This window comes from Phoenix dactylifera, chromosome 11 (genome assembly GCF_009389715.1).
Source record: "Phoenix dactylifera cultivar Barhee BC4 chromosome 11, palm_55x_up_171113_PBpolish2nd_filt_p, whole genome shotgun sequence".
NCBI lineage: Eukaryota > Viridiplantae > Streptophyta > Magnoliopsida > Arecales > Arecaceae > Phoenix > Phoenix dactylifera.
In genome coordinates, this window is record NC_052402.1 from 24,791,584 (window position 1) to 24,804,839 (window position 13,256).

General features: G+C 38.4%; 1 protein-coding gene across 1 annotated transcript; it reads right to left on the minus strand.

The window, feature by feature from the left end:
* Window positions 1–177: 177 nt before the first annotated feature.
* Window positions 178–9,261, minus strand: LOC103710504 (accelerated cell death 11). Its single transcript, XM_008796236.4, has 4 exons — window positions 8,908–9,261; window positions 5,034–5,206; window positions 1,020–1,165; window positions 178–708 (listed from the first exon to the last, which is right to left on the minus strand). The coding sequence occupies exons 1-4, from the start codon at window positions 9,094–9,096 to the stop codon at window positions 602–604; spliced, it is 615 nt and encodes a 204-aa protein (XP_008794458.2). The 5' UTR covers window positions 9,097–9,261; the 3' UTR covers window positions 178–601.
* Between the last annotated feature and the right edge of the window lie 3,995 nt (window positions 9,262–13,256).

Sequence of the window (13,256 nt, forward strand, 5' to 3'; positions counted from 1 at the left end):
AAATACTAAACTAAAGCCATACCCCGATACCCGGCATCCATTTGGTCCTAAGCTAGGACCACTGCTTCTAATTGCAACAGAACAATAGAAACAGCAACGCCAAAGAATTTGCCTTATGAAAGGCCAAACCCCTTTCATTTCATCAAATGTAGCCTTTCATCCAGAATGCCATAATGATTGACAAGCACAAGAATCAACATTACCTAAGTTAAATAGCTTGACAACATCCTGCAAGGACTCGTGCATACAATATAAGTTTTCTTTTTCTTTTTTCCCCCTTTTTTTTCTTTTATTTTCTGAGGAAACAATGTATGCAAATTAACATCTAAATTCAACTCATCATAGTTTACCCAGATAGCTTTCTTACGAAATTGTACACACGACAAGCCTGACTACATGGAGAAATCTTGTTATGATTTTTTTTTTTTTGGTTGCTGGACTACAGGAAGCTTTCATCTTAGTCCCATAACACATCTCCAGATAGCAATGGTTGCACCAACTCCATCATTTTAGGCATAATGCTCGGACAGGTTTGTGTGTGCCAACATAAACAGTAGCTACTGAATTAAACAAAGCAGGTATTGGTGACAGCATGTCTCATTCACCAATCTATACCCAAATTTCTCGAGTGAAATAGTTCCTCAATATAAAGAATAACTGGAGCAGATGCCCTGATGTAATTCTGCATCTGAACCTTCGCTGAGGCCTCTGCAAGCATAAAATAACCTGTCAGTTAGTCTTGTTTAACATCACAATTACTTGATCCTCATTCCACATGGAACAAAATCATTAAAGTGTACCAAGATGATCAATTCAGTTATATTTGCCGGTACTTAGAATTTTGGAACTTGATAGCATTTAAAATTGCTGAGTGCAGTTATTGGTCAATTTGAATAAGAGCTACCGTCCTTTCTTACAGCAAAGCATCAAATCCTATGTGATGCACAAAGTTCTCTCAAGGGAAAGATTGAGATCAAAAGCTAAGGTTGATGCTACAAGTCCACAGTACAAAAACTCACCATCTTCATTTAGCTTCTTCAAAAGTTGTGCTTTTGTAGGAAGGGCATACATTCCTGCAGCTACTGCTTTCCTTATGGCCCATCCATGGTGAGGAGCAAAAACTTCTGCATAAGCCACTGATGCAGGGTTCTTCAGGGAATTTCCTCTGCAAGGAAAAATCCGTTAATTCAAAAGATTTGGAGGATTAGGTGATACCTGGCCCAGAAACACATAACATAAACATGATTTAAACACAAAGGTTTAGCAGCATGTATGCTGATGAAGACATCAATAAATCAAACAACATCAACATTTTCAAAGCCAAAATATCCATCATAATTTAGAAAAACATGATCTAATTCCAACCTTCAAGTGTCCAAGTCAAGTTCAGATCCTCTCCAGTCACTGGAAAATCCAGTTCAAGCAGTGGCCAATCGTGTCTCGAAATGGCAGGTGACCAACAGGTTAGGACATGTACATTCCAGCTCAGTCCAATCAGGTGCCATTAACCAAAACAGATGGTGGAGGATTACATATTGTAGGAGACTTAAAGGTAAATATCTTTCTTGAATAACATGTGATCTAGACGTCATCTAGAGGAGGCTCCACTTCAAGGGGTTAAAGGGACAAGTGATTTGTTGTAAGATGATCTTTGGCTATTAGAGCAGGGAGATTCAACGTCCTCTATGAAGGTGGTTGAGGAATATACAAGTAGAGTGCCTTTGGAGGTGAAAAGCGAGTTTGGAAAAGGCATGTTATTTTGAGGTTTGGACTTTGAAGGGAACAATGGAGGATAAACTAACAAGAATAGTTGACTTCATTTGTCAGCAGATTAGTACTATTCCCTATCTTTTAGAAGAACTGTAATGGGTTAAAGTCTCCTGGCATTGGGAGTGGTGACAGGATGAAGTTTTTATTGGGAGCACTTACTCATGTTCTAGTTTTAATTTGAAAAAGTGAAGGCTTTTATTCTAAATCATTGAGTGCAGAGAGAAAATATCATGGTTTGGCGGTTAACCTCTATACAAAATCAAGGGGAAATAAATTGAGGACAATCTGGTTAAGTTTAATCTTATTCACATGAAACAATCGATTTCTCCATGGATAACGAGATACTGGATATTGGAGACCATGAAGACTTTTAATGTTTCGTCCTGCATCTTTATGATTGGTGGGTTTGCTGAACTGGATCTTACAAGCTAGCAAAGGCCTTCATTTACTGGATAATCCATGTCTTCTCTTGGTTTGTTTCCTCCCTGAGAGGATTTAAATGGGATGCCATTGATATTGGATGAAGCAACTCATTTAGAACATAATGATGCCTAGGTGAAAAGGAACGAACCCAGTGGTACACTCATCTAACAGCTGTTTCTCTAATAGGAAGTTCTGGTGAAAATTTGCGCAGAGAGAGATATAGAGAGAGATTTATAGATATAATTTATGCAGTTAGTTGTTCAGAATGAAACTATGTCCCATCTTCAATCCAACATGAAGCAACGAATGTGTAAATCTACTGCAATCCATCACTGTGAACAGAGAGCCCTCTAAAGATATTGATAAGATGGAATGGAGTTAGTCTGGACAATAACAAGAAACAAAAGAAGTGGGTTTTATTTGTTGGCAGCAACGTCCAGCGGAACCGGTACCGGGCACCGTACCGGTTGCCCGGCGGGACAAGTCGATACGGGCCCGTGCCGATGCATCTTCTACGGCAGGCGAGAGGGAGAACGAGAGAGGGAAAGAGAAAGAGAGAGAGAGAGAGATAGAGAGCGGGTGAGGAAGGGAGAGGGAGAGGAGGGAAGAGAGAGGCCAGCAGGCGGAAGCCGGAAAGCCTCCATATGCAGAGGAGGCGGAGGCTAGGGAGACGCTGAGGTGGGGCTTCACCTCCGGTCCCCTGTTTCATTCGAAATAGGGGCCCGGAGAGGGCCCCTTTTATTTTGGAATTTTTTAAGTTGAAGTGGGCAGACCCATTACTGACTTCACTTAATTTTTTTTATTTGTCTCCCCGGCCTCCGCCGGACGGCCCCTGTCGGCCTCTCTTCCTTCCTCTCCCTCTCCCTCCCTTACCCGCTCTCTCTCTCGTTTCATCTTCTCCTTCTTCCCCTCCAGTGAGGCATCTCGATTTTAATGGCGGAACCATCCAGGTACGACCCGGGATGCCCCGAATTGGGCGGTTCAGAATGATTCCACAGATCTTGGTTGGCAGTTTGGCGGGTGGTTTTAGAAAGAAGAACATGCATCTTTGAGGAATGGAAAAAGTAAAAAAGAACCAAAGCCGTTTAAGGACAAGGATAGGTCCGTGTTGGTGCAATTTTAGTTAGGATATGGCTCCTCAAAATGTTTAAAAAGTAGAGTCTTGGGTGGATCCCCATATCTATGTGTGATTACAACAACAGAGCTTTTATTTCCTCACCTTTTATGAGGGCAAACCTTAAATTCAATATTGGAAATAGCTAACTTTACTAATCTTGCATCAAGCAAAACTTTGAAAGAGTAACCCAATATGAAATTGGATCTAACACTAGTAAATAATCAAATTACCCATTGTACATGACCAGTAAAATCTAGATAAACAATACAAGTTCTTCAAAATATATCTTTGCCACCAATTTATTGTGGAACCATCTTCCTGATGTGCCTCAGATAAATTCTAGTTTGATCTCATTATTAGGCTGCTCACCGCAAAGAAACATTCATTATTGCAGATAAATAGATGCCTACTTCATGAATCATAACTACATAACAGGTAAATGTTACATATCAAAAGATCTCAACTTGGATAATAAATGTAACTGTAGATGAGTTTGGCCCTGGAAATCAGCTGGCAATAAAGACAGGAGCAACTGAGATCACTGTTCATTATTACAAGATCACAACTTGATTAGCGGCCTACGTTGTTAATGAGTTTGGGTCCATTATTCAACGAGAATGAAAGATCATCAAAAATTCCAAGCTGACCCAATATGTAGAATAATATAAAACACAGAAGAATTTGAAGAGATAAAGATTGGAGACAGCATTTTGTGAGCAAAATGATAACTAGCTTTCATGGCTCATGATTACTTGATATGTGTTTTATTGTTATGTTCAATCAGAATTACTCATAAGCATATTTTCCTTTTGTCCTTATGGAACCAAATTGCATGCGAAGCTAAATCTTAAATCCATGTGAAAATTCTTTCTTCTGTCTCTACTTGTCTGAGCAATGGTACCAAAAATTTCTAGATATAAAGCAAAATGGTCCCAAAAATTTTCATCACTTAGCACCTGCTTTATTCCTGTGTGAAACTATCCCCATAACTTCAATGGATGATGCCTTCCTTCTTCAGAATAACTTCTGCAGTAATGTTGTCCATGTTGTTCCTTATGTTGAAATTACAATATTTTCCAAATATCAAACAATTTCAGAGTCTTGGTGATCTCATTGAATATAATAGACAAGTAACCTAGTTTATACAATAAGTTCACTTAATCCAATATAAGTATTATATCATGTCCAAGAGCCATTTGTTTCCATATCCCATACAAAAATGATTTCAAGTGTATCAACAATGCCTAATGTTTCATATGTCTTTTAGTGCCTTTTCCTTCTTCCGCAACCCTACTACTTTTAGATGGTATGGGGAAAAAAAACACTGCCATTTTTAGTAGAAGCATGTAACCCTCATTCATAAAGAATCTGGTGTCAGTGAAATCTCAACTTCTCCCATCATCCAGGAAAAACAATATGAAGCATCTATAGCCCAAGTTCAATTGTACAGCACTGTTTGATTCTTCTTCTTTTTTCTTTTTGTTTGGTTCCCGCGGCCCCGGGGGGGGGGGGGGGGGGGGGGGGGGGGGGGGGGGGCTTGAATTTTCCTTGAGGTGATGATTTTGGACCATAGAAGCACTTCTTTATCTATTTACAAACAACTTCTGTTTAATTATATAATAAAAAACTAGTGGGTTACCTACAAAATCATAAATCTTGCATCCTGCTATAATGACTATAAGATGCAAAGCTGGCAAATAGAGAGTTTAAGGTTGCAGCATACTCTGATGCTAGAATTTGCTCAAACAGCACCTTGACCATGTCAAGTCCACGCTTCACTCTAAGAAGGTTGCGTGAGTGGCTACCAGCTTGTCTCACGCAGTTCTTCTGAACATCTAAATCAAGCAAAGAGTGTAATGTAGAGATAGATTTTGATGCCTCTGATAAGTCCTCCACCTGCATATACCTCACAATAAAATAAGGCAGACATAATGTTGGCATCAAATGAAATTAAAAAAAAATAACAATGATACAGCAAGGCTGCAGTAAAATCTAATGGACAAAATTGATCGTATATAAGGATTCTAAGAAAACATGAATTAAATGTAAATGCCAGCAAAATGCCTACTTAGGTAGAATCCTTATGGAACACATAGATATAAGGGCTTGAAGCATTGCAACTGAATAAATCATGCAAAGAATTACAGGATTTAATAGAAATAAAATAAAAACTTGTAGTTCAATATTAATCAAATAATATTCTGACCCATCAATAAAGTTACAAGTTTCATATTCCTGGCAAGATCATTTAAAAAAAACAACATAAAATGTAACTCAACTAAGCTTTAATCCCAAACTACTTGGGTCAGCTGCTACAGACTGTAAAATGAGGGGGGGGGGGGGGGGGGGGAAGACAATTTCATGTTTCCTCCTTTTACTTGTTGTGTTTTAGCTTTAATCCATGACCACAACTCATTGACTATATCCAACTTGTGTTTGTCTATTATTTTATAACCATAAGAAATATTTCAACAGAATGTTCTTGATACTCGGAGGGGAAGTGAAGAGTACCCGACAGCATTCAGGGATGAATGTAGACCCATCGGGCAGGGATAATCATTCCGGTCCTGGGAGAGGTGGCGACACCAGTCTGAGCTGAGGGAAGCCCTATGAGTCGTCTAGACGAAATCGCGCTATAACGCGATTTCTTCACTCCAACGAGGAATCATCCACAAACGAGCTTTAACCTATCTTAAAGCTCGTTTTTAATTAGAATATTGAGGATTTTTTTGTGGGGGTACGTACTAGTTTTATTGCTATGCTTTCAAATGTATCAGTTTAAATGTATTAGTCTCAGTATTAGTTTTCTTGATACTCAGTATCAGTCTTGATACTCCGTATTAGAAACTATAAGATGAGGGGGGGAAGAAAGACAATTTCCTGTTTCCTCCTTTCATTTGGTCATGTTCTAGCTTTGATTCATGACCAAAACTTACAGACTATATTCAACTTGTGTTTATCTACTATTTTATAACCATAAGAAATATTTCAACAGAATGTTCTTGATACTCAGTCTTAGTTTTATTGCCATGCATTTAAATGTATATCCATTCGTAGTTGTATCGGCATTCAACATTGACACTAGTACTCACCATCTAGACAACATAACCCACTTGAGGTTGACTGTCGATATCTAATGGCTAAATTTGGATTTGGACAAATTCCAGCTTTAACTATCCAAGCATGGCTAAGGTCTGGTCGATCCTAGCCCTCATCCATAACCTAGGATGCTTGTGGTGATAATAATTGAATGGACTCAACATGTGTTTTTTTTTTTTTGGTTCTGCTCACTGATGCAATGCTTCTTTGCCATGCTGTTGATACTTCCCCCCTGTAAAGGCTTTATCAAGCCATATCCACACAGATTCAAAAGGTATATAATTATACAATCTTACTTACATAAGCTAAGTCTGATAGCATTTTGTGCCTGCAAACTAACTCTAGACACGCTAGAAAACAAGAAAAGCTGCCAGGGTAGCCCAACCTAGTGACCGCCTTTGTAGACTAGGTATTCTTTATCAAAAGGATTGCTACATATATTAAATTATGATCTGATAACGTCTAGTCTAAAAATTATATTTAAATATGTTTTATTAGAAGTATTGAAAATTGAAAGGAATATGTGTGTGTTGTCATATGATGAGGTCCTTCATAATGTGGGTATTTCCTAAGCCATCTAGATTGGGAAGAAAAAAGAAACATATGGGGAGAAGCTTATATGTCAGTATAAGCATTGGCTTCATCTTCTATGATTGTATTAGAGCTACGGCCGTAGCTTATTTTTTGTAAAGGTTATAGCAGATATAAAAAACTGCTCATGGGATGGCGACATGTGTATATATAATTAAGAGAGGTATGGCAGCAATGAGGATATACTGTGTTTTGGCAAAAAGAATTCTTAAATCTCATGATTAGATGTTCATCTTTCTCTTTTTTTAATGGATTCTTGCTGAATACTGTTGATGATTGCATGAGATCAGTTGTCCATATGCTTTCATTATGTTCTATTTATGGAGAAGTATACGCCTCACCCCCTCATTATATTACTTTGGCAACACAATCGTCAATAATATTTTTTTTTTGCATTTTTTTAAAGAATGAAAACAAAAAATATTGATCACTTCCCAGCTTCCCATTAAAATTATTACTAACCTTCAACAAAAAACATCAATTCTATGTTTGACTTCCCATGCCTTCATCTTTGAACTATATTCCATGTCATCAATTCTAGTCAGAACTTATTGATGACAGTAGAGTCCATCTCACCAATTTTCATTCTATAGACATGAGTGTTACTGATAATCTGTTTGCATTATCACTTGGACCAAGTCCCATCTGCAATTATTTTCAACCAGACAATGTTTTAGCTCATATTATGTTTAGAACTTTGGAGCATTCATCGCTAACTTCTGCTTTCAATTCACTGTCTGCCATTGCAGACTCCATGGCTGCTGAAAGTGGCTGATAATCAAAACTACTGCTAATTATACCACATTCTTATAGAAAATAGTACAATTACATTATATCCATATGGAACATTTCTAGTTGATCCTTACCTAGAATTCTACTTGACACTCTATTGCAAGATCATATAAGGTCAATTAAGCCAATTGCAGATATGCACTTTAATAACGAACTTTTTGAATCAACTGAAAAAATATAGATCTTAATTCACTAAGCTTTCAAGCATAAGTATTTAATATTTGACACCTTTGCAATGGCCATAACTGCCAATATCTACAATCTGGTGATCATATGACGCTCATAACTTCTCTTAATTTAGTTTGTTTCCAAAGTCACATCGAAGAGTCTAGTTTGTCAAGGTGCTGAAGTACTCCAAATTTTCCAAACAAATTAGGTATTAAATGAGGCTGTGCTGACCACTACTTCATTTTTCATATAGAAAACCATGTTCATAGATATGTACAACTGATGCAGCTATGGATTCCCTATAATTGTGAGTTCTTCAAAAGTGTAGCAGGATTTCTAATCATCACTCTATGTGTATGATTATCCATTGCCGATCACCTTCGGATTCAGAGTTCTGCTAACAAGTTTCTCTTTTGTGATCATATTTAATCTTGAATTCACTTCTTTAATTTCTATTATAGGCAAGATCCCCCAACTTTTCCCTGCATCACCATGTCAAGCAACGTTCAATATTCCCTACTCAGGTAATTATCTCTACTATGGCCTCTTCACACCATTCACATTTCACATTAAGTGGGGAAAAAGAAGGAAATTTACAAGCGATGGAGAACAAAACAAAACAGACGCACAAGCGGTCGTTAAAGATTAGTAGAAACAGGTGCACGATATATAATCAGATTGTCAAAAAATCTAGCTCTGGAAGGAAGGGCGGAAAAAATAAAACCGCAAAATCCAGCATCGACGAAAAGGAACCTAATTGAATTCAAGACCTCTAGGATCTTCAATATAGGAATTACAGTACGAACAAAAAATATATAATATACTTAAAACCAGAGCAGGCGATCAAAAAATTATCACAAAAATGACTCTAAATTGAGAAGACACCGATTGAAATCTCCGGATCGGGGAGCAAGAGATGGAGAGATTAAGATGGAGCGGGGGATTACCTTGGAGACGTAATCCATCTCGGCGAACTTGAAGGCGATCCCGAGGCAGCCGAAGAGGACGGAGACCCGGGAGCAGGCGCGGGAGAAGGGGCCGACCTCGACGGCGGCGGTCTTGGAGCTCACCGTCTCGGCGAGGCCCTCGAAGGCCTCCGAGATCCTCCGGAGCGGCTTCCCTTCCTCTCCCGCCATCAAATCTAATTAGATCCCGCGCCTCTCTCTCGCTCTCTCTTCCCTTTTTCTGGTTTTCCAAAACCGCGTTAGGGAAGAGGGTAAGAATAAGATGCGCTGCTGACGCGAAGAAACCGGAATGAACAAATTAACCGGGCCTGCAGGGGAAGAAAAGAATATAATAACCTAAGGGCAAGCGGAGGTTAACGTTAAAGAAACTAGAAATTGAGCTGAACTGATAAAGGTGAGACGATTCCATGCTGCACTAGTAAGACCTAAGATCCTATGCGGTGTAATGGCTGTCGTTAAAAGGCGGATTCGGTGCTTGTAGCAGAATATTTTACCCTAACCATATATTCGAGCACAATATTCAAGCCTAACCAAATATTTTGGCCCAGATAGATGTTGTACCTTTGTTTTATCCCATCTAATTGACCTAATGGGATCGGATGTCTAAAGTTTCTATTACATGTACATAATAATAATATAATATTATGCTTTGAACCTAGAAACTGCATATCTGTATAGTGGACTATATAAGCATGCAATGCTACATATCAAACAAAATAGTCTAACTAGTCTAAATAGTCTGACTGAAACTCTAATATTGAAAGTATTTTCAGAAGATCTAGCGCATTCCTCCAAATCCTGAACAATCATGCATCTAAATCTAAAAAATAGAGAAAGTATAATAATGAGCTACACTAGCCCAGTAAGCAACATAATATCCCAAAGTGGGGTCTAAGCATGCCAAATAATAAGTTAAAGAGCAAGATATTGATTGAAAAATAAATCAATTCTCAAATAATATATATATCTCTTTTGAAGTGTACTGTTATTTTCATAAACTAATACCAGAAATCTAACAACGGGCTATGGCTATGTAACTCAGTGGCATGGGTCAGAATGCACAAAGTGCCAAACACCACTATTCTTAACCATCAGTAGTACGGTGTCCTAATACCACTATTCTAATTACCAATGGTGCAGTGTCAAAATTTTTCAGATTATAAGTCGACAGGACTAACAAATAATCTTCATTGGTGGGGCCAGATCATAGTCGTGCTGAGCATACAAATATATAAAATAAATTTCATAATTTGCCTAGTTATATTTTTCAAATTTCATAATACATAACATAATTTAAAATGATTATTATCATAACATTAACATGTCTAACCCATTTAATTAAGTATAAAATAGATATCATAATTAAATTTAATTTTGAAAGGCACACTTTGAAGCTAGATTAGTTACATCTTCTCACTTCAAAAATTCCACTTTAGTTAGACGGGTCAAGTATACACATTTTAATATTATTAACATATCATTAATTTCATTATTATCTCAAAAACCAAGCGAAGTCAAAAATTAAACACTACTAGAAAAGACCTAATGCCCCCAAATCAAATCGGTCAGGTGATAGTGCCGACTGCCAAGATAGGTCCGAACAAGGAGAATTCAATTAGTCAGATGAAGATAAATAGTGGCTAAATTTCAAAAGATCTAGCTGGGGCTGAAGTAATGGGCCGATCTACCGTCCGGATGCCGGGGCAGTTCAGGGTCTCCAAACTGGGTCAACTTGAATTCGAGCAACAAGAAAAGCAAGGCTTATAGGAGAAACCCTAAGCCTGCTAGAGAGAGAAAGTGGGAGAGGAGAGAGAATCTCAGCTCATGCTCAGCCAGGGGGCTGGGTTTGGTCCGTCGATGGCACAAGCTATCTTGGATCATCATGTCTGGCCCATAAATAAGGAGAGAAAAGAGGATTTGTGAACTAATCCATAGCTAATAAATGAAAATTGAAAGGAAATAAAAAGATTAGAAGAGGAAGAAGGTAGAATGGAAGGGAAGAGAAGAGAGGGAAGAGGAGAGAGAGAGGGATGACCAAGCGATAGGTGCCAGGGATCCGATGACCAGTCACGATGGAGCTCGCGACGACCGTGGTAGCGGCCGATAGAGGTGGCAAGAAGACCGGCGATGAAAAGAAAAAGAAGAAAGGGTAAAAAAAAGGAATTTCGGCCCCTCTCTTCATGATCTCGGACAGGGGCTCTGGTGATGGTCTAGAGTAAAGAAACAGGAGGAAGAGATCTCATCGAGGCAGCTACGGCGGTGGTGGTCCTTGCAGTGGTGGCAGTGGCAGCTTCCAACGATGAGAGGAGTCTTGAACAGTGAAATAGAGCACATGAAAAACAATAGGGAGAGAAGAAGCTTCGAGTGGTGGTGCTCGGCCAGGGAATGAGGGGAATTTATAGGGGACTTCGGAAGAGGATGAACTCGACAATTATTATGCCACCTACGATTCTCATGGCGAATGAGCACGATCGAATAGCCGGCAGCCGTTTGAACGGCCCATGGAGTCGTCATCGGCCACGACCCCGCGATCTTATCCCCTCAACGAATGGGGAAGAGGGAGCAAAAGATCGTGATTGTGATCCTTTGTTCTGATTCTTCCCTTGGCCATGGGCTAAAGTCGGCTAGGCCTACTAACTTCAGTGCAATACAGACCTTCTCACATATTTTCCTCTTTAAGAAAATTTCGTTCTCAAAATTTAACATACCTTAGCTTGAAAACAGGTCCAAATATTTTTTTTTCATCTCATCCTGCAGTTTCCAAGTAGCCTCACATTCTAAATGATTACTCCACTAGATCTTGACATAAGAAATCATGCGCCTTGTTAATACTTGTTCCTTTCTATCAATAAAACATACAAGCTGCTTATCATATGACAAGTCTTCTCTAAGCTGCAAAGGAGCCATTTTTACCACATGCCTGCATATGGAATATACTTTCTTAATATAAAAACATGAAATACATTATGAACTCCAGACAGTGATGGTAAAAGTGTCAGTTTGTATGCTACAGCTCCAACTCTTTCTCCCACATAATACAAACTAAGTTTCCCACGAATTCTAAATCGCATTACTCCTTTAGAAGGAAATACTTGCAACAATACATAATCTCCAACCTGAAATTCTAATTCTCGCCTTCTATTGTCTGTATAGCTTTTCTGTCTACTCTGAGCTATCGGAGGCATTTCCTGATTAGCTATATCTTCTCTACTATTTGCTAAACAATCTCGGGACTCATAAGTTTTCTTTCATCTACATCATTCCAACAGATAGGAGATATGCACTTCTTTTTATAAAGAGCCTCATAAGGGGCCATCTGAATACTTGCTTGGTAATTATTATTATATGCAAACTCAACCAAAGACAGGTGACGGTCCCAAGAACCTCCTATATCAATCACACATGCTCTCAACATATCTTCCAAAATTCAAATGGTCCTTTCTGATTGGCCATTGATCTGAGAGTGAAAAACTGTGCTGAAATTAAGAATGGTCCCCATAGCTTTGTGCAGACTATCCCAAAAATGAGCTACAAACCGCGAGTCCCTATCAAAAACAATAGATATAGGTACCCCATGCAACCTTATCATCTTCTCAATGTAGAGCTCTGCAAACTTTTCTAATGTCGTTCCTATTTTAAATGCCAAAAAGTTAGTTGATTTTGTCAATCTGTCTACAATTACCCATCTAGCATCATAACCTTTAGGAGTACGAGGCAATCCAGAGACAAAGTCCATTGTGATGAATTCCTACTTCTATTCAGAATTTGGAAGAGGATGCAACAAACCTACCAGTCTCTGATATTCTACTTTAACCTGCTGACACGTCAAATATCATGCTACAAGCTGTACGATCTCTCTCTTCATGTTATTCCACCAAAATATATTCTTCAAATCCTTATACATCTTAGTATTCCCAGGATGTACTGTATACCAGGTGCTATGAGCTTCTTCCATAATTTTTCTTTTTAACTCAAAATCATTTGGAATACAAATTTTATTCTTGAATCTCAATGATTCATTGTCATGCATTCTAAACTCTGATTGAGAACCCGACTCAACATCATTTTTAATCTTTTGCAACTGAGGCTCATCTACTTGAGCAATCTTTATCCTTTCTATTAAAGTAAGTCGGACATGCAAGTTAGCCAAATATATATCAGAATCATGTCACATACCTCAATTTCTTCTCTCCTCTGATCTTCCAAAATGCTTCTCTGAGAGGTAAGTAAAGAAGCAATTTTACCCATAGATTTTTTGCTCAGTGCATCATCCACCATAATAGCTTTTCTCGAATGGTCAAGTATAAACAATCATAATCTTTAAGCAACTC

What these genes read in the sequence shown, in the direction of transcription:
- LOC103710504 (XM_008796236.4), bottom strand. Translation starts at nt 9,096, where the DNA reads ATGGCGGGAGAGGAAGGGAAGCCGCTCCGGAGGATCTCGGAGGCCTTC. An exon ending in AGATGGATTACGTCTCCAAG is followed by an intron (nt 5,207 to 8,907) that starts GTAATCCCCCGC and finishes AGGTATATGCAG; the next exon opens with GTGGAGGACTTATCAGAGGC. An exon ending in GAGCAAATTCTAGCATCAGA is followed by an intron (nt 1,166 to 5,033) that starts GTATGCTGCAAC and finishes TTTTCCTTGCAG; the next exon opens with AGGAAATTCCCTGAAGAACC.